Genomic DNA, 26140 nt, shown 5'->3' on the forward strand with positions numbered 1-26140 from the left:
AGGCCAACGTACATTCCATTGCACCCGCCAAAGTCTTTATTTATGAATGAAAAACAGGTTTACACACGACTCACAACTGATGTAGTTCGAACACTTCCGGAACAAGTGCTTCACTGACGACTTTTGTTCGAACCACAACACGGTAAATACTTCGTCCACGCACTGTTATTAATTAATAGACAATTAATTTTGTATTATAATTTATTTGATAATATTTAGGAACTAGTTATATTGCAGGAACAATACAAGTATAGAGGTGTGTGGTTAATAACACTGAAACGTTGAAATATCTGTAAAGAAATAGACTTCATTACTTGACGTTATAATGACTAGCATCTTCTCCAATAAGTTACTTTCCTTTGTTATATAAAGAGTTGTTAAAGATCGACGTGGTTGTAGATCTCGTGTTACGAGTTGTGGGTTGTAGCTCTAACGTATTGAATTTCACTTGAAAGTTTCTTAGGTTGCCATAGCAACCATTCTGGGCAGCTGTTTATATGTTGCTGGAACGGGATTGTCTGTCAATAGCTTGGACCAATAGCCTGCATCAGTAGCTTAATTAGACCAATAACCTGGTTTAGATATGCTGATATAGATATAGATAGATAATGTTAGGTATAATTAATACATGTGAACATCTGCTACAATGATTCACTATAATAAGATATGTTGTATCTTATTTTATTTGTTTGATTGCGAAAACAAATTTCAAGCATAATAAAGGCCAGTAGCGGGCTCTTCAAATTAACTGCATCAGTGGGAAGCTTTTTTTTAAAATTAGCTGCTTCAGTAGTAACTCCTGTAATTAGCTACTAGAGTGAGAAACTTCGAGTTAGCTATAAGACTACGACTGGTTAGAATCTAAGTTTAAGAAGGACTGCATGTCACCTAGGATGTCCTTCTGCCCTTCTTTTTCTGCGCTAAGAAGTGTATTAACTAGTGGTAGGGGAAAGAGAACAATTGTTCATACTTTCAGCTCATTGTAATCTAGTAGTAGTAGACATCCATCAGTCTCAGGAGACTGGTGTTGCACTCTGGAGTGGCCTCACCAGGGCGCAAAGCCAGGGTAGGTTGACATGGAGGAGAAGCTGTTACCCAGGCAGCAGGTCTAGCTAGAGTTAGTCTAGTTAAGCGAAATTAGGACACACGTGGTTGATTATTATGTCGGTGAGATCCCTTCACGGCGACATTAGTTCCTTAAAACAATTAATCCGATTAATTTTTATGTTTATAACTCTATGACGTGTGATGATATACAACATCTGAAGCGCAGCGCCTGTATAGTTACAATATTATTTTTCCTCCGTTCAGTTGACATATAAAATAAACTGGTTTTAATATGGTGCATTTGCAGGAATATTTTACTTTATGTCTCCGTCGTCATTATCCCAGGGCAAGATGCTGTTCATGTTGCCCACGTTCTCCGTTGCTCGCTTCTTCATCTTCTGGCTAGCCACAGAGGTCTTGGGGCGCTCCTTCTCCTTAGCCCTCACCTCGTCACGCGTGGAGTCTGACCCGGACTGGAGGCCCACACTGAGGTCATCCTGCGTCTGCTGGTCGGCGCCAGAGGCACTTTCCTCCGAGCTGCTTGATGGGCCGACTTTATTCTTGCTTCGTCGCGGCTTCTTCTCCGCCCACTTCTCGCCGTTGTCGTCGACACTTGCGTCTTCGGGGGCCGCGGGAACAGCTTCCTCACTCTTCTTTCCCTTTCTGTTGTCCTTTTTCTCGCATACTTCGGGCTTCTGGTCATGAGTCGTGGCCTGGGACTTAGTCGTCACCGGGACTTTCACCGCATCCACCTTGCCCACTGGGTCGTACTTTTCGGTGAAGGTCATGGCGAATCGTGCGGGAGTCTTGCGAGCGGAGCCGATGCGTCTCATTTTGGCGGACGTCAGCCGAGGCCGCGGCATGATAGCGGGGACTTCAGCAACCTCAGGCTTTACAGGGGCCTTTGGGGTCTTGGAGGCAGCGGCAACCGGAGCTTTCCCTGTGGCCGGTGCTGCTGCTGCCTTCGCCCCGGAGGTGGTGGTGACGGAGGCTGTTTCCGTTTCTGCCTGGATGATGATCCGCGGCTTGGAGAGGCGGCGGGCCTCCAGCATGTCGGTGTCGGAGTCATCGGAGTCTCCGCCACCGAGGGCAGAAGCCAGCAGTAGTTCCTCGTCGTCCAGGAAAGCTGGGTTGTCGTATCCTTCAGAGTCGCGTCGCTTCTTCTTCTTCTTCCTCTCAGGGACGACTGGCAGGTGTGCAGGAGGAGCTAGAGTATTGGGCGCCTGGCCAACCATATTGGGCTTCAGAGGATCGTCATCGACGCCGTCCCCGGAGAAGTCGAGATCGTGGGTGAAGGCAAGCTGGTCGATGGCGCCAGTGAGGGCACCGAAGCCGTCCATCTCGTCGTTGGGGTCGACACTGTCGGTGGCGAACATGGTCTGGTTGAGAGCGTCACCCAAGATGTCCCCGGTGGCGGGGCCAGTCTCCGTACCCAGGAGACCACCGTAACCCTTCTTCTTCGCAGGTCTGGGGAGAGACAAAGCTGTTGTAGCTCGCAGGAGCCGGGATGCGAACAAAAAATTGAAAACATGTTTAAAAGAGCATTCTGATGATGTAAGTTATATTGCCAACAACAGGATATATAACAAATATTTCTTAGTGGTAAAAGTAATCACTGTGCTTAAAACTGAAAATTATTAGCTTTATCAAAATTTCTATTTCAAAAGTCTATAAATTTATACCGATCAAGGAGCTTAAGTGATAGGAAAGTAACAGTAGGTGTACTCTAGACCAGCAGGTGCCCAACCACTTGGGGTGGACGGTAGAGCGACGGTCTCGCTTCATGCAGGTCGGCGTTCAATCCCCGACTGTCCAAGTGGTTGGGTGCCATTCCTTCTTTCCCCCGTCCCATCCCTAATCCTTATCCTGACCCCTTCCCAGTACTATATAGTCGTAATGACTTGGCGCTTTCCCCCTGATAGTTCTCTTCCCTAGGCCCAGTATGAACGGTGCTCTATACAGGAGCTTCATTTACTGGAAAGTCTACTTACATTCTTCTTAAAGACAGCGCGAGTGTGTGCTATTTGGATCTGTTTCATAGTCAGGTTTTGTAAAATTTAAAATATCTGCGGGAAAACAATTTTGAAAATAAAAGTGTCTGGTAGATACAGGTGTGAGGCAGTTACAGGGTGTGAGGCAGTTACAGGGTGTGAGGCAGATACAGGTGTGTGGAGGGTGTGTGTGACGTACCCCTTGACAGGTGTGGAGGCAGCGGTCTGAAGGCCCCACATCTCCCGCCGGAGGAACTCTCCAGACACTCCCCGACGTTGTAGGGCGTCGATGGTGACCCGACCCACACGCTGCCAGAGGTCAGGTCAGGTCAGGCAGGGTCACAGGCGAGGGTCACAGACAAACACAAAGAGAGAAATGAGTATGAAGATGCGAAACAGCCGTGGACAAAAAATATATTGTTTATGGAATAAAATTGATAAAGTTCCCTCGTCCCCGGGACCTTCCTCATCCCAAGGACCTCCCTCGTCCCCCAGGACCTCCCTCGTCCTCCACACAGCAACCACTCTACCACAACATCAACCCCTCCCACCACAATAGACCTGACTCCTCCCCACACTATACAACAGCCCGTATACTCCACCTTAAGGACCGTACCTTCCAGTTACTAAGGGCTCCCTTCCTCTGCTTGGCCTTGGTCTTGTCCTTGCTCTTGATGACCATGACGCCCAGGCTCTCCTCGCCTCCGTCACCGCCGCCTCCTATAGGCAGGCTGTACATGTACAGGTAGTCCTTGGCCTTCTCCTGAGAGATGGCTCGCTCCAGGGCGATCACGATCTTCGCCCACTGCTCCCGGGGGAGGGAAGGTCATAGGTGGTACAGTGCTGACCCTCGTGCTGGTAACCATTCATCCTAATACTTGTGTATAGTTGTTATAATAACAGGAGTATTGATAATAGTATTGTAAATTATGTGATCGAAAATAATCTTTCTCTCTCTCTCTCTCTCTCTCTCTCTCTCTCTCTCTCTCTCTCTCTCTCTCTCTCTCTCTCTCTCTCTCTCTCTCTCTCTCTCTCTCTCTCTCGTCTTTTTTATTACCCAATTACTATTTGTTTCAGGTCAACAAGCATCACATGTATGTAATGAATGAATACACTGGATGTGAATGCACATATTTCAAGTAAAACATTTATGATTCGAGTGCTCTATTTCACGGTGAATGTGTCAGTCCTGTAGAACCCCGCGGGTGTCAGTCCTGTAGAACCCCGCGGGTGTCAGTCCTGTAGAACCCCGCGGGTGTCAGTCCTGTAGAACCCCGCGGGTGTCAGTCCAATGAGCTGTGAGGAAGATGTTAGTCTAGCAGAGAGAGAAAGTGAGGATGAGTACAGCGATATACTCACGGCCTTGACCCACTCCTTCTCGGACATGGAGATGACGGTGCTGTAGGTGTTACCCATCATAGCGATGAGCATGTTCAACAACATGATGGGCAGCATGATGGTGAACACGAGGAACACGAACTTGCTCATGGCGCTGTAGATGTTGAGGTTCATCCCGGCGTACTGTGGAGACGAACCCGGCCGTCGCCGGCGGCGCTCTTAATTGGCGCCAGTGATCGGTGTTGTCTTCACTCCCGCCACACAACTCCCACACTAGTTAGTACACACACTGGGACGGTCACAGGGGGGGAGGGGGGACACCTGCGTCACCACAACAGTCGCACGTCACCACAACAGTCACAGAACACCACACACGTCACCACAACAGCCACAGAACACCACACACAACAGCCACAGAACACCACACACGTCACCACAACAGCCACAGAACACCACACACGTCACCACAACAGCCACAGAACACCACACACGTCACCACAACAGCCACAGGACACCACACACGTCACCACAACAGCCACAGAACACCACACACGTCACCACAACAGCCACAGAACACCACACACGTCACCACAACAGCCACAGAACACCACACACGTCACCACAACAGCCACAGAACACCACACACGTCACCACAACAGCCACAGAACACCACACACGTCACCACAACAGCCACAGAACACCACACACGTCACCACAACAGCCACAGAACACCACACACGTCAGCCCGCACTTCATCTTTGATGTAGCCAGACAACGCGATATACAGAGTTCAAGAAAATGTACAAAATAACACAATATGGCAAATTGAAAATCAAACGTTTTAATTAAGGAGATAAATATCGGAGGATGAGGATTGGGCTTAAGGAGGAGGAGGAGGATAAGGAAGAAAAGAGGAAGGAGAAGAGTAAGGAAGGTGTAGAGGAAGTAGAGAGGAGACTCACGTCATAGTCGCCGAGGGTCATGTGGAAGAGAGCCATCCAGGTGGTGCCATAGGAGGCGTACTTGCTGTCCTTGTCATACTTGGGGCTCTTGTAGAGGAAGTAGAAGGCCTCGGAGAAGCCCAGCAGCATGATGAAGTAGATGATGGAGAAGGTGAACATGTCGCCCGTGATCATCTTGTAGATCATCACCACGAACGGCCCCGTCAGCTTCAGCGCTCTGCCAGAGAAAGAGAGATAAAGAGTGAAAGTGAGAGAGAGAGAGAGAGAGAGAGAGAGAATGTAAGAAAGAGCGAGAGTGAGCATGCGGGTGAGGGTAGGTGAAAAAAAGAGAGAGATTTATTGATTGGTTTCTTCAGGCGCCATGGCAACGAGTTCATCAGGGGCTCTAGTATTCAAATATTCATCTGGCTCTTGGATGAAACAACACAGCCTTGCTATACCTGCTCCACTTCCCAACAGGATGAATGAAACTAGAGCGAAAGGAGGGGGTGGGGGGAAAATAGGGCTCTATGACTTTACTGAACGACGGTGCTCCTTCTTGGAGGATGGGACACGCTTTGTCTGTCTCCTATTACGTGGTAAGAAAGAGGGCTTCAGAAGTCACACTCAACTGCTCTCAGGAATGTCTGAAAACCTGGCACTCCCTCCCCGAAGAAATAGGTGCTTAGAGCAAGAAGGTCAACTGAAAATGGTAGAAGTTAAGACAGAGAAAATGATTGTCGAGGGAGACCTCTGAAACCCACAGTTTTTTTTTATGAACATCGTCAAGAACCTTCAAGAATGTACTTATAAAACAAAACAAGGTACACTTGAGCAGACATACAAGGGGACACCTTTGCATGTGGTCAATTGCAAATATTAGTGCAAAGGTGCAGTGCAGAGGCTGAGGGGTGGCTAGTGGCGCTCCTGAACTCGAACTAAGACTTACCCGGCGAAGAACATGAGCATGAACCAGGACCCGGCCACGGCGTAGGAGAGGAGCTCGTCCTCGAGGGCCCTGAGGACCAGCATCTCGGGCTTGAAGAAGTAGACGATGCGACAGGGAACCACCAGCATGATGAGCAGGTTGGCTACCATGAAGATGGCCTTAGGAGCGTTGCCGGCCTGGACACAACGGGAGAAGGGGCCTCCTGTTAGATATTAACGGGTGGACACAATAAAAGTAGCCACCTGTTAGACAATATCCCGCCTGGACAGGTCGGGAAAATCGTCCACCTGTTAGACATTAACTCCTCCAGGAAAAACTAAATTACTTTCAACCTTTTAAACGCCGTTGAAGTTTTCGTATGCTAAAAAGCAAGACCTAAATTAAACATTTTTAATAACGCACAATTTTGTTCAAAGAGCAAACTTTTGTTAACGCCGCTTTAGAACGTGAAAAAATTTCTGTTATATATAAAACAGCCAATTGAGAATATACACAAAAAGTTTGTCATATTTTAAGACGGCTACAAAAAAGACACCAGCCACATAACATGGCTGACGCAGCCTGACGCAGCCTGACGCGAGGTACATGTCTGACGCCAGACTTTCAGCCTGTTGACCACGTCCCTCATGAAGGCCATGCTCCAGTACCACTCACCAAGCCCCTCATGAAGGCCATGCTCCAGTACCACTCACCAAGCCCCGCATGAAGGCCATGCTCCAGTACCACTCACCACGCCCCTCATGAAGGCCATGCTCCAGTACCACTCACCAAGCCTCGCATGAAGGAGGAGAGCCCCTGGTTCATAATCTCCTCCCCCTGCTGGAAGACGACGTAGGAGATCACTCCGGCCAGGGTACCTCCCTCGAAGCAGTACCTGGCGATGCTCTTGAAGTCATTGTCGAAGAACTCGTCGTAGAGCATCTTCCTTATCTCCGGCTTGTTCTGTCACGAGGAGGTGACAGAACATATATATATATATATATATATATATATATATATATATATATATGTCGTACCTAGTAGCCAGAACGCACTTCTCAGCCTACTATGCAAGGCCTGATTTGCCTAATAAGCCAAGTTTTCATGAATTAATATATTTTCTCTAATTTATTTCTTATGAAATGATAAAGCTACCCATTTCATTATGTATGAGGTCAATTTTTTTTTATTGGAGTTAAAAATAACGTAGATATATGGCCGAACCTAACCAACCCTACCTAACCTAACCTAACCTATCTTTATAGGTTAGGTTAGGTTAGGTAGCCGAAAAAGTTAGGTTAGGTTAGGTTAGGTAGGTTAGGTAGTCGAAAAACAATTAATTCATGAAAACTTGCCTTATTAGGCAAATCGGGCCTTGCATAGTAGGCATAGAAGTGCGTTCTGGCTATTAGGTACGACATATATATATATATATATATATATATATATATATATATATATATATATATATATATATATATACACTTGTAACTCTGCTGCAAGATTATTAGTATATGTAATCTTGCAGCAGTATATATATATGGTTATATGTCACAAAGAAATCACAATTGCATGCTATTTCAAATACAATCATTTTGAGACAATAGAGTGACTCGGACTCGCGTTCTGGTGAATCCCAGACACTTGGCCTAACCGACTCGGCCATGATGGTACAGCATCCGACCAACTCGGTCTCTGTAACCATCAACACTATACCCGGGCACCGCCGGGAACCCCATCTACAACCCTCTCATTCGCATTCCCTACCCTCCACCACCTTCCCTATCCTCCACCACCTTCCCTACCCTCCACCACCTTCCCTATCCTCCACCACCTTCCCTACCCTCCACCACCTTCCCTACCCTCCACCACCTTCCCTATCCTCCACCACCTTCCCTACCCTCCACCACCTTCCCTATCCTCCACCACCTTCCCTATCCTCCACCACCATCCCTACCCTCCACCACCTTCCCTACCCTCCACCACCTTCCCTACCCTTCACCACTCTCTCTACTCTTCATTTTCTCTTTAACCATTTTACCATTTGAACTAAATACTGCCTTCATCAATTTATTTTTCATAAGAGAAACTAACATTTAATCAAAATTTATGCACTGAATCAGTGAGGATTAAGTCTTTTATTTACCGAGATTGGGAAAATGTGTCATTTGCCATTTCATGCAAAGAAGGGTGAGTGGGGTATAGTGTGTGGTGTGGTGTGGGGTGTGGGGTGTGGTGTGGGGTGTGGTGTGGGGGTGTGGTGTGGGGTGTGGTGTGGGGTGTGGTGTGGGGGTGGTGTGGGGTGTGTGGTGTGGTGTGGGGTGTGGTGTGGGGGTGTGGTGTGGGGTGTGGTGTGGGGTGTGGTGTGTGGTGTGGTGTGGGGTGTGGTGTGGGGGTGGTGGAGCTTGAACCTGACCCGGCTATGACTATCCCTGATCACAGACCAGTCACCCTGCAAGGTTTGGTGAGGCTAACTCTAAGCGCCTGGCTCCCAACTTCGAACAGACAAACATTCTCTTTTATAGAATTAGAAGTATCTAAACATGCATGTTATATAACCATCTTTACAGTAACATAATTATTACTTAATAACCAATTTGAATGATATGTCCGTAATTAACCCTGAAGCAAATTAAATAGCCACCTGTATCTATACCATTTCTGCTAAACGATGTGTCGAAGTGAAATTGCCTGGCAAGGTAATTTTTGCTAATTAAATGTAATTCGATCTGATTTGTCAAAGTTATAGCAAAATTGGATAAAGGTATAATGTTGGCAAATATGTCAATACGTCAGCAAATTTGTCCCAATTCCATTAAGAGTGAAAATGCAGATTTCTGTTTATGGCAGGAACAGAGAGAGAGAGAGAGAGAGAGAGAGAGAGAGAGAGAGAGAGAGAGAGAGAGAGAGAGAGAGAGAGAGAGAGAGAGAGAGAGAGAGAGGGAGAGAGAGAGAGAGAGAGAGAGAGGGAGAGAGAGAGAGAGAGAGAGAGAGAGAGAGAGAGAGAGAGAGAGAGAGAGAGAGAGAGAGAGGGAGAGAGAGAGAGAGGGAGAGAGAGAGAGAGGGAGAGAGAGAGAGAGAGAGAGAGAGAGAGAGAGAGAGAGAGAGAGAGAGAGAGAGAGAGACAGAGAGAGAGAGAGAGAGAGAGAGAGAGAGAGAGAGAGAGAGAGAGAGAGAGAGACAGAGAGAGAGACAGAGAGAGAGAGAGAGAGAGAGAGAGAGAGAGAGAGAGAGAGAGAGAGAGAGAGAGAGAGAGAGAGAGAGTGTGGGAACCGACCTGTGAGATTTATATTTATTTAATTTATATGAATTTATATTTACGTTAATTTATATACTTCGATAGCAATTTGTATAATGATAAGTGGACTGTATTTCTGCAATAATCTCAATCTCACAAATCGATCTTCTACACATTAGGGGGGTTTATTAAATTAATATATATGTATGCAGCCAATCAAACTACAGTATTAGCTACATACATTGATGAGGTTCCTTATCTTATAGTACAGCAGGTTAGTCCACCAGGTATAACTAGGGTGTAGACACCAAATTATCCTCTTTGAGGTAGCTTCCATATCACCCAGTAACTGGTGCACAAATCTTGCATCCTCGTCTTGACCTGTCAAAAGTGCGCTAGCTGTGAAGCCAGATACCTATATATGACAAGTATATCAGAGAAAACAGTACATGGAACATGAAGACCTGGCTTAATTACCTTTAGTATGAGGCGATTTCGCGTTCTAACCGGGTCACCCTATATAATGACATTAATGGCCACTAATGATAGATAATGGGTTTCGGAAAGAACACTTAACTTGATTTGTTGACAGCGTGTTGACAGATGGTACACCTTTGGTATCCATAACACTACGTCCAAGTAAAATTAACAGGAGCCGAATTTGCTCCCGTGTGAGCCTCTGGTCTCGTATAACAACAATGGCTGTTTAACACTCCATCCTATTGACGTTACTGGCCGACATTGTCCAGAATGATAGGAGCCGAATTTGCTCCACACGTCTCGGAGGTGACACAACAATGGCTCCCTCTTCCTCACTCTGACGCCTGGCCTACTTTGTCCAGATTTCAGAAAGTGATAGAAGGGTCACATTTACTCTACTTTAATATTGATAATTAAGTTAATTTATATGAGATGTTTTTATGATGGTAAAGTCCAAAGACTAATGTATTTAAGAATAATTCCCACCATAATAGGTGGTGAATTATAATAGTATGTGGTGATGATATCCCGTTTTCTATAGACGGTAATTCCACTACAAGTTACGTTTTCTATGGGTAACTTGTTGGTAATACAGCTATTATCTGTATGATTATTAAATGGTGTCGGATTTTCCGACAGAGAGAGAGAGAGAGAGAGAGAGAGAGAGAGAGAGAGAGAGAGAGAGAGAGAGAGAGAGAGAGAGAGAGACAGAGAGAGAGAGAGAGAGAGAGAGAGAGAGAGAGAGAGAGAGACAGAGAGACAGAGAGAATGACACTGACCCTCTGCATGTTCTTGGGCCCACAGTAGCAAGGACGAAGGTATACAGCAACACTCAGCAGTATCAGCTGGAGCAACATGATGGCTAGACGCTTCAGGAACTGGTTCTGTAGAGGGAGAGAGAGAGGGTTACTGTGGGAGAGACCGCGGGAGAGTATAACACCCACACCTCACCCACCGCAGACCTGCGAGCCACTAACTCACCCTGGCGAAGGTCTTCCACTTCTCCTCCAGGAGCCGCTGGATGATCCCGCCCTCCAGCATGTCCAGGTGCTCGCTCTTCGTGCCGTTCAGTATGATCATGAGGGCGGAGTTCCAGTCTGCGGAGGTGACACAACGCAGTCAACAGAGGCAATAGGGGGAGGGCATTATACATCCTGAGGGGAGACCAACGGAGGCAATAGGGGGAGGGCATTATACATCCTGAGGGGAGACCAACGGAGGCAATAGGGGGAGGGCATTATACATCCTGAGGGGAGACCAACGGAGGTAACGGGAATGGTTTTGTCTGAGGGGAAACGTAAACATTTAACGGAATTTCGCTAAGCTCATAAACTCAAAAATTCCCACAACTTAATTGGCCCTAATCTCACGAGATTTATTCCTCTCACCAATACATCTGTCGATGACGCTGTTTTCAGAATAATATTACTCGTCTCATTACCTAATCTCAAACTCACTTATCTCACATACAGTAAAACTCTGCAATCTCACCTTCAAAGCGCTCTAATATTCTCGTCAATCTCATTCATTCACAAGGAAACATAAATCCCTCCCTCCAAATTCTCTAGCCTCACAAACTCATTAATATACCAAACAGATGCATTAACTCACAGTGAAGCACTAATCCCAACATTCAAACTCATTTATCTTTTAAAAAACAAATTCAACACACTTCCTACTCTACACAGCTAATTGAACTGAACATCCCAAACTCCCTAACCACAAATTTAATTATTTTCCCAAAAATTCACTAATCTACCAGCACAAATTTCCAAATTTTCCAAACTCTTTAGTTTCAATCAAATACTTTAATCACTCCAAACTCGCTTATTTCCACTCAAACATATTGATCTCCCCGCCATCAAATTCCCAAATCTCCCCCTAAACTCAATAAGCTCCCCATAACTAACAAATTTCCTCAATAATTCATTAACGTCGACCTAAACTCACTAATCTCCCCGACAAACTCCATACACTCTTCCCCTCAAAACTTCCTAATCTCCTGAGGTGTTCAGTGGCCGCGAGCTCACTGGTCTCGCCGCTGGGCCGGATGGTGTCGAGGGCGTTGAGCGGGTAGGCGCTGCAGGTGATGTTGGAGTAGCGCCAGAACTCGATGCAGGTGAGCTCCAGCATCTCCTTGAAGATGGTGGAGCGGGCCAGTCTGCAGGCTAGCGTCAGCGGCGTCAGCCCCGCCAGGTTCATGATCCCGTCCTGCGCTGGGAGCCGCGGGTGCCGCAGGGCGTAGGAGAACATCCCCTGCAGGAGGAGCAGCGGTGAGGAGGAGAATCTCTTACAGGAGCATGAGGAGAACCCCGAGAGAAAATCTTCAGCAGCAGGAGAATACAGAGGGCAACGTTCTCTACAGGAGTACAGGAGGGAGGGGGTGGAGACAGGGGGTAGAGACAGGGGGGGGGGTAGAGACAGGGGGGGTGGAGACAGGGGGGGGTGGAGACAGGGGGGGGTGGAGACAGGGGGGGGGGTGGATTCAAGGGGGTGGAAACAGGTGGGGGTGGAGACAGGGGGCTGGAGACAGGGGGGGGGGGTGGAGACAGGGGGATGGAGGAGGCTTAGGGGGGTAGGGATTCAGACAGGGACAGAGGGGAAGGGAAGAGAGCATTAACCGGCTCTTTTAACAATTATTTACATTCAGATTAAATAAATAAAACTTTTGAGATCCATAAAAACAAGTAACATATATTTTTGTATTTAAATTCTGAAGCGATGCTGCTTCCGGTCAGGCAACTCTCCCCCCCCCCCTCCCCAGAGGCTATTCACAAATCCCTTTCATCACTCAAGCGCTTACTCATCTTTACTCTAAATTAAAAAATTTAATTCCTTTGTACCCGAGATAAGGATAATTTAATTATTATTATTCACAAATACATACAGATACATATACATACTCATAAAGAGCCTCTGCACCCTCATTGTCACCTTCACTCACACAGTGCATCACTCACGTATGTCAGACTAGTTCTGGAATATGCAGCACCAATGTCAACCATGTCAAAGGCAGCTGGGAGGGCATGAACGAGGGGGACACATGTACATAAGAACAGAATATAAGAGTAAATGGAACGGTAGAAGCCCTTCTTGACTTTCACGAGATGCCTCATGCTTATATCCACCCAAACTCATTCATATATTTGTCTAACCTACGCTTGAAACCTTATTTACTGACTTTGGTTTGAGAGACTGGGCCCAGGAGCTGATGCACGACTCCTGCAGGTATATAGGAGAACACCACAATAAATTCCTATATCCTGCCCACAAACGCTATGCGTGTCAGTGGCTTGGCATGAATGTAAAATTCTTATGTAATCTCACCAACCCATTGTACCTTCTTGTGAATAAAGTATTATTATTATTATTATTATTATAAACTAATGTCCGGTTCACGATAACAATCACCGTTTAAAAGTGATCACATTTGTTTAGTGTTGGGTCATGTAATGGTGATAGTCACGATTTTTTTTTAAAGGGAAACGAACGTAACTGAAAATGTTATATATCTCTGTCTGTCTGTCTGTCTGTCTGTCTGTCTGTCTGTCTGTCTGTCTGTCTGTCTGTCTGTCTGTCTGTCTGTCTGTCTGTCTGTCTGTCTGTCTGTCTCTCTCTCTCTCTCTCTCTCTCTCTCTCTCTCTCTCTCTCTCTCTCTCTCTCTCTCTCTCTCTCTCTCTCTCTCTCTCTCCATCAACGATCACCACCCCAGGGAAGCTCTCCGTCCCATTTATTTCACAGAAATTAATAACAAAGTGCGTTAGCAAGTATTTAACAAAAAAAATCCGACGAATGCGAAAATAATATCGTCAAACACTTGCCTCGACTGCGTGTGTTCGCTTAGAATAACAGCAGCCTGTTATTATTCCTTGTTTATGTTGGACGTGTAAACAAGGGAGTGTTGGAGGTATAGTTGTGGCACCAGAGACCCACAAGTGGCACTAGAGGCTCACACGTGGCACCAGAGACCCACACGTGGCACCAGACACCCACACGTGGCACTAGAGGCTCACACGTGGCACCAGAGACCCACACGTGGCACCAGAGACCCACACGTGGCACTAGAGGCTCACACGTGGCACTAGAGACCCACACGTGGCACTAGAGGCTCACACGTGGCACCAGAGACCCACACGTGGCACCAGAGACCCACACGTGGCACTAACCACATCATACGTTAACTACCCAAAATACAGGAAAATATCAAGCCTGCCACATTCACCTGCGGTTCTACTGTCAATAAATATACCGCGAGAACAAGAAGAAGTAAGATTCGTAAAGAACTGGTGTTCTTTCTGGAGGTGGAAGTGAGTGAGGAGCTCACCAGTTGGTTGCAGACGACCACCATGTGCAGGATCATGTTGCCGAAGGAGTCCTGGGCGTTGGGGTCCGCTCCGAAGTCGAGGAGCTTGTTGTAGACGGTCTCGTTGCCCAGACAGGCGGCCCAGGAGAGCGGGTACTCGCCCAGGTAAGCCAAGCCCTCGTAGTCAGTGTTCTCGGGGCCCGGCGGACACGTCACTTGCTGGTCCTTCGGCAGGAAGAAACTCCCTGCAATGTTGAGAGGAATTAAGAGAAGGTGTGAAGCACTAGAGACGGTTGAGTCTGTGCCTGAAATACAAAATAAATATGAGTCTGTGTATTCTGAGATGCAAAATAGACACGATTCTGGGATGTATTTTGAGGTATAGAGGAGAAGGTAGGGTGGGTGATGATGAGGAGTGCTGTACGCTACAAGAACCTCTACTATAGTCCCTAGTGGTCGACTTAGGTTAATTGGTCAACTACATCAGGGGTCTACAAAGCTGTGAGTGGTCATGACTGAATGATTGTAAACCCCAGGTTGACACCAAGGTCTGGGGGGCTTCTACGACATACCAAAATGATCCACAATAACTGAGATATAAGCTTCAGACGAAAGTTAAAGCAAGTGTCTCAAAGTAAATCTTTGAAATACTACGGGTTATTAAATGATATGAGCTTCGTTAGAGCTGAATCTGAATGAGTAGGGGGTCGCCAAAGAAAACGGAGTTGCAGGTGCCATACTTACTCACCAGAGTGTGGCATATTCATTCACCAAAGGGTGCCATACCCACTCACCAGAGGGTGCCATACCCACTCACCAGAGGGTGCCATACCCACTCACCAGAGGGTGCCATACCCACTCACCAGAGGGTGCCATACCCACTCACCAGAGGGTGCCATACCCACTCACCAGAGGGTGCCATACCCACTCACCAGAGGGTGCCATACCCACTCACCAGAGGGTGCCATACCCACTCACCAGAGGGTGCCATACCCACTCACCAGAGGGTGCCATACCCACTCACCAGAGGGTGCCATACCCACTCACCAGAGGGTGCCATACCCACTCACCAGAGGGTGCCATACCCACTCACCAGAGGGTACCATACCCACTCACCAGAGGGTGCCATACCCACTCACCAGAGGGTGCCATACCCACTCACCAGAGGGTACCATACCCACTCACCAGAGGGTACCATACCCACTCACCAACAGCTCTCTGAGTGAAGTCGGCGCCAGCAGCCACCAAGATGGTCACCAGCTCGTTGTTGGAGTAAGCGATGGCCAGGTGCAGAGCGCTCGCTCCTGTGGTGGTTCACGCCAGGTGAGAGATTGGTAAAGCTTAATGTACACGCTGTAGAAAAGTGAAGGGTTGGGGTGACATGGAAGTATACAGATGTATGAATGGGCATGACACGGGGGGGGGGGGGTATTAATATGGCATGAAATATATGCACATAAACTGGATAAAATTAAACATAGGAGAGACCTGGTTAAATACTGGCTTGTAAACTGGGTTGTTGATTTGTGGAACAGATTATCTGGTGACAATGGACGTGGGATACGCCTCTCATATGGGTCAATAGGTCTTCTGCAGTTTCCTAAATTCTTATTTTCTTAATTCTGACGCTTGTTAAATCGAGTGAACACCTTTTTCTTGGCCCAGTAACCCCTCTTCCTTCCCCCTCCCCCCCCTTTCCGCGCAGCCCCTGCCCCAGGGGGGGCCCACTGCCCCCCACCCCCCTGACCACTGACCTAGGTACTCCTCCCCCTCGACCACGTCGACGGCGAGCTTGGGGAAGCACCTGAGGAGGATCTTGGCGACGCGGGTGTGAGCCTTCGTGTCGCACATGATGAGGACGTGGAGCAGCGTCTCCCCGAGCGACCCGCGGAACTGCATCTGCCAGCACGCCTCGTGGTCCTTCCACCTGTGGAGGGGGTCGAAGGGGCTCTTCCTCTCCATCTGCACCACCATCTGTAAGGGAGGGGGGGGTGGACGTAGGGGAGCGTCAGGTGGATGGCTCAACCTCACTTGACCCGTACTCATAATTCCCGTTGTCCCAGGGGGGGATATATATATATATAGTCGTAATGGCTTGGTGCTTTTCCCCTGATAGTTCCCTCCTCTGAGGGGGGGGGGGGGTGCAGGAAGCCTATGGAGGTCTGGTTGGGCCTACGAATGCTCTTACCCAGGACACAGCCCACAACAGTCGCCTTACTCCCAGGTATCTATTTACTGTATATATAATGAGCATATTTAACAAGTTATTATGAGTATAATGCTAGAATATTACAAGTTTATTACACATTTTTAACATACAAAAACTTATAATTTATCACCACTCTTTCTATTAAATGGTTTTACGGATTCATTTGAAAGTGACATTATAACAAGCTAAATTATTGGTGGTCCTTGGCCACCTTCCTGTCTTTCCTTACCTGGTCCTTGGCCACCTTCCTTACCTGGTCCTTGGCCACCTTCCTGTCTTTCCTTACCTGGTCCTTGGGGGACCTTCCTGTCCTTCCTTACCTGGTCCTTGGCCACCTTCCTGTCCTTCCTTACCTGGTCCTTGGCCACCTTCCTTACCTGGTCCTTGGCCACCTTCCTTACCTGGTCCTTGGCCACCTTCCTGTCTTTCCTTACCTGGTCCTTGGCCACCTTCCTGTCCTTCCTTACCTGGTCCTTGGGGGACCTTCCTGTCCTTCCTTACCTGGTCCTTGGCCACCTTCCTGTCTTTCCTTACCTGGTCCTTGGCCACCTTCCTTACCTGGTCCTTGGCCACCTTCCTGTCTTTCCTTACCTGGTCCTTGGCCACCTTCCTTACCTGGTCCTTGGCCACCTTCCTTACCTGGTCCTTGGCCACCTTCCTTACCTGGTCCTTGGCCACCTTCCTTACCTGGTCCTTGGCCACCTTCCTTACCTGGTCCTTGGCCACCTTCCTTACCTGGTCCTTGGCCACCTTCCTGTCTTTCCTTACCTGGTCCTTGGCCACCTTCCTTACCTGGTCCTTGGCCACCTTCCTGTCTTTCCTTACCTGGTCCTTGGCCACCTTCCTGTCCTTCCTTACCTGGTCCTTGGGGGACCTTCCTGTCTTTCCTTACCTGGTCCTTGGCCACCTTCCTTACCTGGTCCTTGGCCACCTTCCTGTCTTTCCTTACCTGGTCCTTGGCCACCTTCCTTACCTGGTCCTTGGCCACCTTCCTGTCCTTCCTTACCTGGTCCTTGGCCACCTTCCTGTCTTTCCTTACCTGGTCCTTGGCCACCTTCCTTACCTGGTCCTTGGCCACCTTCCTGTCCTTCCTTACCTGGTCCTTGGCCACCTTCCTGTCCTTCCTTACCTGGTCCTTGGCCACCTTCCTGTCCTTCCTTACCTGGTCCTTGGGGACCTTCCTGTACTTCCTTACCTGGTCCTTGGCCACCTTCCTGTCTTTCCTTACCTGGTCCTTGGCCACCTTCCTTACCTGGTCCTTGGCCACCTTCCTGTCCTTCCTTACCTGGTCCTTGGCCACCTTCCTGTCCTTCCTTACCTGGTCCTTGGGGACCTTCCTGTACTTCCTTACCTGGTCCTTGGGGACCTTCCTGTACTTCCACTTAAGGTACTCCGTACGAGTGATGTCCATGCCTCTCCCGTGGTTGTACAGGAAGATGCCAAACTCTTCCAGGATGAGTCGCTCCACCTCCTTCCCTCCGCCCCTGTTGTACTCCTCGATCAGCCGCCCTCCTGCAGGAGGAACATCACCAACATCATCACATTAGGCCACGTGTATATGCATGCTGAGAGTATAATGAAAGATGCAGCCCATCCTCCTGTTTAGTTAGTACTTATAGTAACCTTGAGGACCATCGTACATATATTGACGTAAAAGGCAATTAGAGAGTAGAAATCGGTATTATTGAGTTTGGACAAATTGAAAATGTTTTTGTATTGATGTTGCAGAGAAAACTTTGCAAAACACAGCAGCGTATGCATCTCTGGCGAACATCAGTGTAACTTTTAAAAACATTAACAATGACACTTTTAGGCCGTTATACACTGCCTATTTCGCATCAGGCCTAGAATACCGAAGCCGACTGTGGAATCCCAACTATGAATGCAGACAGAGTAAGTAGAGACAATCTGGAATAGGCCTTTTAAACTGGTTCATAAAATATAGGAAGCTGGGCTATGAGGAAAGGACGAGAGAACTGGAACCCATTAGACTGAGAAAGAGACCGAGAGAAGCAACATGGTCGCAACGTATAAGATACTTGGAGACACTGACAAAGTGAATCAAATGAAATGTTTAGCATGCAAAGGGGCTGCTAGAGGTGATGGGAGGAAACCAGAACCCTGGATGAGCTCCAGGGACGTAAGGAAGTACTTGTGAGCGAGTGGAATGATCTAAGAGGCGAGGGAGTTGAGGCAAACATGGCTTCAAAAAGCAGGTTTGAAAAGAAGAAAAAGAGGGTCAGTAGCCACAACAATTTACAATCGGGGACTGAGAGGTGGGGACTTAGGAGCTGAAGCTAGCCCTGCAAGCACATGTAGGTTAGTACACACGTGAGCCCGAGGGTCGAGTGACCTGGCATGAAAGCCAGTCGGGCCGCGTTTAACCTGACCTGTTGAAGAACCAAGTCACGCAGTGGGACTGACCTTTCTTGTAGTCAGCGAGGCGGTAGAGGACACAGTCGTCGCTGGAGGCCTGGGAGATGACCCTGTCTAGAGCCGACCCTGGGTTGATGGGCTCCTTCTTGGTGGCACACGCCCCCATCTTCTCACTGGCACCCCTCCTCTTCCCTTCCGCCTTGGGCTTCCTGGTAGCCGGATCAGACCTTCCTAGTTAGGGGGGTCAACTACTTGACCTTTCAACCTTGTTGTTGAAGGATTCTTCGTCTGCTGCTCTTCTAACGACCTTCAGAGTCGTTCGGACTGACTTCTTCCGCGAGGCTTCACACACCTGTTGTTTAAAAAATATAATCAGAGTGTATCTTTGTCATTCTTACGCTAGAGTTAATTAGTGAAAGACAATTTCTCATGCAGTTTTCTAGAGTCACAGTTGTCAACAAAGGGAAGTGGATGTAGGTTCTACAGGCGCGCTCAGATGTAGATATGACAGAACCTTAACGGTTCAGAAACCTGTACATTAACCCTAACAAGCACAGCAAGCTGAGCAAGTACACACACACTCACTTTATAATGTAAATACCCACAACCCAAAAATACACATAATCCCATGTACAACTATGACCCCAAATCATGCACATACATATAGGTATGCACACACACGACTCCAAAACACACAGACCCCAAAATATTCATCATATTAACGCACATTGATATGATGAATATTAATCTTGCCAATAACCCATTACAGTAAAATATTTGTTCATGTCTTTTCTCGTCTGCATTAATCACATAATTCAGGTCAAGTGCGCCTCCTCCCTTATAGAGAAAAAGACGCACCGGACACAGTATATCAGAATGGCAGCTGCTGCTAAAACAATAAAATAAAAAAAAATATCACAATAAAACACAATGCATTAGGACGTAACATAATGCATCAGGGAGCAACACAATGCATCACAACACAATACACGAGAGAGAGACAGAGAGAGAGACAGAGAGAGAGAGACAGAGAGAGAGAGAGAGAGAGAGAGACAGAGAGAGACAGAGAGAGAGAGAGAGAGAGAGAGAGAGAGAGAGAGAGAGAGAGAGAGAGAGAGAGAGAGAGAGAGAGAGAGAGACAGAGAGAGAGACAGAGAGAGAGAGAGAGTCAAGTAAACGCAGACAGACAGACAGACAGACAGACAGACGGACAGAGACAGAGAGGGTAAAAGAGGAATATCCTTACCTGTTGGTCCCGAGTAGAGTGTCCAGGAGGCAGCAGCTGCTGGACATAGCAGATAAGTCTTGCCGGCAACTCGGCGTGGGTCGATTAACCACATAAGGATCAATTATCACGATTACCGCGGTGGTTGTAACCCCGTCCGCTGCTAAGAATTAACATCCTTACCACCACAACCCGTCGTCAGACCCAGTCCATTCCTTCCACATCCCGTCCTCGCATACAAAGATCTAAGCTTGTTAATCCAGCCGCCAAACCGCCCCTTGGGACGGGTTGCTTATGCATCCCGTCTTCAGACCAAGTCCATTCCATCCAGTGGTCGACCTCAAAGACGCATTCATAAATTTTAACATGCTGTTCATTCAGAAGTGGAATTTTCTCAAATATTAATTACTATTAATTTATATATTACCATACTGTACATATTTAGCCATTGGTTAGGTTAGGTTAGGTGTTTAGGTTCCGTTGGCGATTATTTGTATTTGTAGTACGTGGGTGAAGCATTTACAGCGTTGTGGTTGTTCGAGCAAAAGTCGTTAGCGAAGCAATTGTTCCGGAAGTGGTCGAACGTCATCAGTTGTGCAGCCCGTCCTCCAAACAAAGACCCAAAAGTGATTCCATGCACCCGCCAAACCCCCTGTTTATGAATGAAAATCGGTTTACACACGACTCACAACTGATTTCGTTCGAACAGTTCCGGAACAAGTGCTTCACTGACGAATTTTGTTCGAACCACAACGCTGTAAATGCAGCCCGTCCTCCAAACAAAGATCCAAAAGTGATTCCATGCACCCGCCAAACCCCCTGTTTATGAATGAAAAGCGGTTTACACACGACTCACAACTGCTGACGTTCGAACATATCCGGAACAAGTGCTTCACTGACGAATTTTGTTCGAATCACAACGCTGTAAATGCTTCACCCACGTACTACAAATACAAATAATCACCAACAGAACCTAAACTCCTAACCTGACCTAACCTAACCTATGCCTATATATACACAATATGCTAATATGTTATAATATTAATTTATACTTGAGAAAATTCCCGTTTTGAATGAACAGCATGTTAAAATTTATGAATGCGTCTGTGGGGTTGACCGCTGGATGTAATGGACTTGAGTCGAGGACGGGTTGTGTAAATGATTCACCCACGTACTACAAATACAAAACCTAACCTAACCTAACTTACGCCTATATATATGCACAATATGCTAATATATTATAATATTAATTTATATTTGAGAAAATTCCAGTTTTGAATGAACAGCATGTAACAATTTATGAATGCGTCTGTGGCGTCGAGCTGGATGTAATGGACTTGAGTCGAGGACGGGTTGGCACCCCGTCCTCTAAACAAAGACCCAAAGTCCATTCCATACATCCACCAAACCCCCTGTTTATAAATGAAAAAAAAAATCGGTTTACACACGACTCACAACTGATGTGAGTAGTTGTGCAAACATGTTACCTGCTCCGAAACCAATACAGGTTCAGGAAACGTGAGTGGTGCCACAGTGGTCAATACTTACGGCTGAGACTTAACATATATTAGAGTGGTGGCAGCTTGAGGTGTAGGGCCCAGCGCCTAGAGTCGTGCTCGAGGGGGCCCGGACCGCGTCTCCTGGTTGCTAGGCGACGGACGCCACGCATGCGCACGCGCCTCCTGCAGGCTTCCCACACTCTCTACCAACATTTGTTATTATTTTTTGTCAATGATAATATCTTTCTAACTATATTTGTTCTCGCCTAGTGTCTCTATTCACCGAGTCTTTTGTTTACTATCTTGTGAGGGGGTTTTCAACTAATATGTTCTGACCTGACAAGGGGGTTTAAACTGTTGTTTTTGTAAGGGGGGTTTAAGCTGTTGTTTGTTCTAACTATATTTTTATATGTTATGATTTCTATACGTTTTTGATCCCATGTAATAATGCTCGTGGTGTAGTCTTCCTTCTCAACATTAGGGGCCTCTAGTCTCCGTGGTGTAATGGTAAGACACTCGCCTGGCGTTTCGCGAGCTCTTTGTCCTGGGTTCGTATCCTGGCTGGGGAGGATTGACTGGGCGTCAATCCTTAACTATAGCCTCTGTTTACCCAACAGTAAAATGGGTACTTGGTTGTTAAACGATTTGGCGGGTCGTATTCCAGGGAACACGGGATTAAGGACCTGCCCGAAACACTATGCCTGCTAGTGGCTGTACAAGAATGTAAGAACTTTTGTATATATAAATAAATAAATTCTAAATCACAACTTACCCTTAACATTGACAAAACTTTCTATATTCTGTTTGGCAATAAATCCTCTAATCAAATAAATCTCAAAATAAACAATACCCAAATTTGTAACAAATTAGATGGCAAATTCCTTGGCATTCTCATTGACCACAAGCTGAATTTCCAGGGACACATTCTAAACGTATCAAAAAAAGTTTCAAAAACTGTGGGCATTCTTTCTAAGATCAGATATTATGTACCACGCCCTGCCCTGGTGACTCTCTATTACTCCCTTATCTATCCATATCTCAACTATGGTATTTGTGCTTGGGGCTCTACTACCCAAAATCACTTACGTCCTCTAATTACTCAACACAAAGCTGCTATTAGGACAAATATCCAATTCTGGCCCCAGACATCACTCGGTACCCCTACTCAAATCTCTGAATATGTTAGACATTAAGTCACTGCACATTCTCTCATGTGTATTATACATATATAAAACGCTAAACTATAATGCCAATCCTGATCTCAAAAGCTTCATAGAAGGTTGTAACAGAACCCATGAGCACCACACCAGAAATAAATACAGTTTTGATATTCCTAGAGTACGACTTAATCAAACCAAAAATGCTCTACAAATCAAGGGGCCCAGAATGTGGAATGACCTTCCCAACCATGTTAAAGACTGTACCTCTCTCAACCAGTTTAAGTTAAAAACGAAGCTATACCTAATAAATTCCCTGTAACCTACCTTACCCCTCTGTGGTCAACCCATGTATGTTTTTTTTTTTTTCAAATCAACGCTGTTTGAATGTAATTTTCTGTAATAATTTGTAATTGTATTTGTGCTGCTTTTTCAACAATGTTCCCCCCTCTTTTACCTCTATTTTTATTTGTTCTCAACACATTTTATTCTTTTTACCCATTAGTTTTAAGCTTTAGTCATTAATGTTTTTCCTGCCCGAAACGCTTTGCGTAATAGTGGCTTTAGGCATTGTATGTACTAGCTCTATCTATAAAGCCAACAAACTTTGCAAAATCTCTTTATGTATGTACCTTACCTAAATAAAAATTATTATTATTATTATTATTATTATTACTTAGTTCACCAAGTCTGGGGGGTATGGAAAGTCTACGGTAAAAGAACCCCACGTTTACTTAGGTGAACTAGTCGCCCATAACACAAGGTATTTACAAGTAGTATTTACAAACACATGAAAGTTAATAACATGGGCACTTGTCACTGACGTTGGATGCTACTAAGTTCTAGCATACCTGGAGCATACCTGGATCATACCTGGAGCATACCTGGGGCATACCTGGAGCATACCTGGAGCATACCTAGGGCATACTTGGAGCATACCTGGGGAGTGTTTCGGGAGTTCTTCTGTCCACCCCCCCCCCCCCGAGCCCGGCCTTCGCTTGTGATAACTTGGTCCAACAGGCTGTTGCTTGGAGCGGCCCGCAAGCCCTCATATCCACTACAGCCTGGTTGGTCCGGCACTTCTTGCAAGAACCTGTCCAAGTGCCTCTTGAATACCCACCTTTCTCCGACAACATTTCTAATGCTTGCTGGGAGGGTGTTAAATAGCCATGAACCCCTGATGTTCAGACAGCACTGTCTGAACACTGAGGAGTGCTCCAATTAGGAGCACTCTGCTCCTCATTGGTTATATTCTGGATTTCTTCCATATCTTTCTCTTCAGGAAGGAAAAATCGCTTCTACCTCCCTTGTGCAGAGGGGCTATATCTGCTAATTTAAGTGCTGCTGGTATCTCCCCTGTATCCAGGCTCTGTCTCCATATTACACTATAATATTAATAATAATAATAATAATAATAATAATAATAATAATAATAATAATAATAATAATAATAGTAATAATAATAATAATTTATTTGCAAGAAGGTAAATGGGTTGGTTAGATTACATAAGATTGGTATTTTTACATTCAAGCAAAGCCACTAACACGTATAGCATTTCTGGCAGGTCCTTAATCTAACATATCAGGTAAGATGAAAAGGTCCATTGTAGCAAGGTTTTTATAAGTTGTATATAAGTAAGTTGACAGAGGTGATTACACTGGTAAGAATATATGTCTTAAGTACTAATATTAGGGAAGTGGGTAGACCAAAATAAAGTGTGAGTTTGAAGCACAAGGCAGAAAGGGAACTATGAGGATGAAATTAGGTACTTTTTTATTTTACTTTTAAACAGGGCATGGATTGGACAATTTTATAACTCATCAGGGAGTGAGTCCCATAGACTGGGTCCTTTTATTTGCATGGAGTGTTTGCACAGATTTAGTCTGACTCTGGGGGATATCAAAGATATATTTATTTCTGGTGTGGTGCTCCTGGGTTCTATTTCACCTATCAAGGAAAAGTTTCAGATCAAAATTAGCATTTAGGAACAAGGTTTTGTAGAATTAAATAGCACATGAGAATGTGTGGAGTGAGTGTGTGTATAGCATGTTAAGGGACTTAAACAGAGGGGCTGTGTGTTGTCTGAAGACAGAGTTTGTTATAGTTCTGATAACAGACTTTTGCTGATAGGCTTGAGGTAATTTGCAGTGGTTGAACCCCATGCACAGATACCACAGATACCGTATGTAAGATAAGGATAGATTAGCGCGTAGTATAATGAGAGGAGAGCAGAGCGGGGAACATAATATCTAATTTTAGAAAGTATACCGACCATTTTTAGAGTTTGTTGGTTATATGTTGAATGTGGGTGCTGAAGTTCAGTCTATTGTCTATGTATCGGCCAAGGAATTTCCCCTCATTTTTATTGCTAATGTTAACATTGTCTATCTGAAGTTGAATCTGATTTGATAATTTACTACCAAGTATAATGTAGAAGGTATTTTCTATGTTTAGTGTGAGTTTGTTGGTTGACATCCATGAGTGGACCTTTTTCTAATTCAATATTGACAATATTATTTAGTGTGTCGGGGTTGGAATCCGAATATCGTCAGCAAATAGTATAGGTTAAAGAATGTTAGAAACATTTGGAAAGTCATTGATGTATATAAGAAATAGGAGAGGTCCCAAGATGCTGCCCTGCAGCACTCCTACTGTCAATGGTAAAGTGGGGGAGGTTGCTATTGGTGGCTACACTGAGTGCTCGCGCTACTGGTACTTAACACTTTTTTTTAATATTGAATTCACTAGATGTTGTAAACTTAAACTAGCCACAAGCTTAGTTTCCATAAAACGTAGCTTTCTACCCCCCACCCCCCACCACTCTGAGGGTGGTGGTTGCGGTAATGGTGATTGTACTGGTGATGGTGGGAGGGTGGGCGTGGTGGGGTGGTGGAGGTGGTGGTGATGGTAGCAGGGTGGGGGGTAGTGGTGGTGGTGGTGGGGAAGAGAGAAGGGACAAGGAGCGGGTCAACACCACTGTTGTGGTGGGTCTTGGTAACCATCGAGCGATCCACTCTCAACAGATAATACCCAAATTATCACAACGTTCGATACCTTTAATCTTATCTTAGAAAATCTGACGAGAGAGATGAGAGCAAGAGTCACTCGCCCGCGCAACACTCGGCGCATCCCGCTCCTCTCCTGTCATGAGTCTTGTGAAAGTTGTTTATATCTTCCTCGTCAACCATAATTGGTAGTCTCCTCGCACAGTGGTTAGCAGCAGAGTGCCAAGTAACATTAAGTGTAACGATGTGAAAAAGAAACTAACGTACTGTTCCTAACAATTAAACTCCAGTTGACTTAAGAGGCGGACGAGACGTCGCATATTATTAAACCATTCTTGACACCAGCTCTCTCTCACCTCAGCCACCACAGTCCCCCCTCACAGTGCTTGATGAGGACACCAA

At 46.2% G+C, this 26140-nt stretch overlaps 1 protein-coding gene across 2 annotated transcripts; it reads right to left on the minus strand.

Moving 5' to 3' along the window:
* Positions 1 to 183: 183 nt before the first annotated feature.
* On the minus strand, positions 184 to 21892 carry iav (transient receptor potential cation channel subfamily V iav). 2 transcript variants are annotated; one of them, XM_045725817.2, is made up of 16 exons: positions 21625 to 21892; positions 18900 to 19203; positions 17827 to 17987; positions 16021 to 16240; positions 15475 to 15570; positions 14288 to 14511; positions 11994 to 12219; positions 10945 to 11060; positions 10743 to 10847; positions 7035 to 7208; positions 6267 to 6442; positions 5339 to 5555; positions 4398 to 4559; positions 3655 to 3843; positions 3238 to 3347; positions 184 to 2514 (listed from the first exon to the last, which is right to left on the minus strand). In XM_045725817.2, the coding sequence occupies exons 2-16, from the start codon at positions 19015 to 19017 to the stop codon at positions 1362 to 1364; spliced, it is 3447 nt and encodes a 1148-aa protein (XP_045581773.2). In that variant the 5' UTR covers positions 19018 to 19203; positions 21625 to 21892; the 3' UTR covers positions 184 to 1361. The 2 variants fall into 2 exon arrangements, with proteins under 2 accessions (XP_045581773.2, XP_069156897.1); XM_069300796.1 differs by lacking the exon at positions 21625 to 21892 and adding an exon at positions 20098 to 21605.
* Positions 21893 to 26140: the final 4248 nt, after the last annotated feature.

This window comes from Procambarus clarkii, chromosome 44 (genome assembly GCF_040958095.1).
Source record: "Procambarus clarkii isolate CNS0578487 chromosome 44, FALCON_Pclarkii_2.0, whole genome shotgun sequence".
In the NCBI taxonomy this organism is placed as follows: Eukaryota; Metazoa; Arthropoda; class Malacostraca; order Decapoda; family Cambaridae; genus Procambarus; species Procambarus clarkii.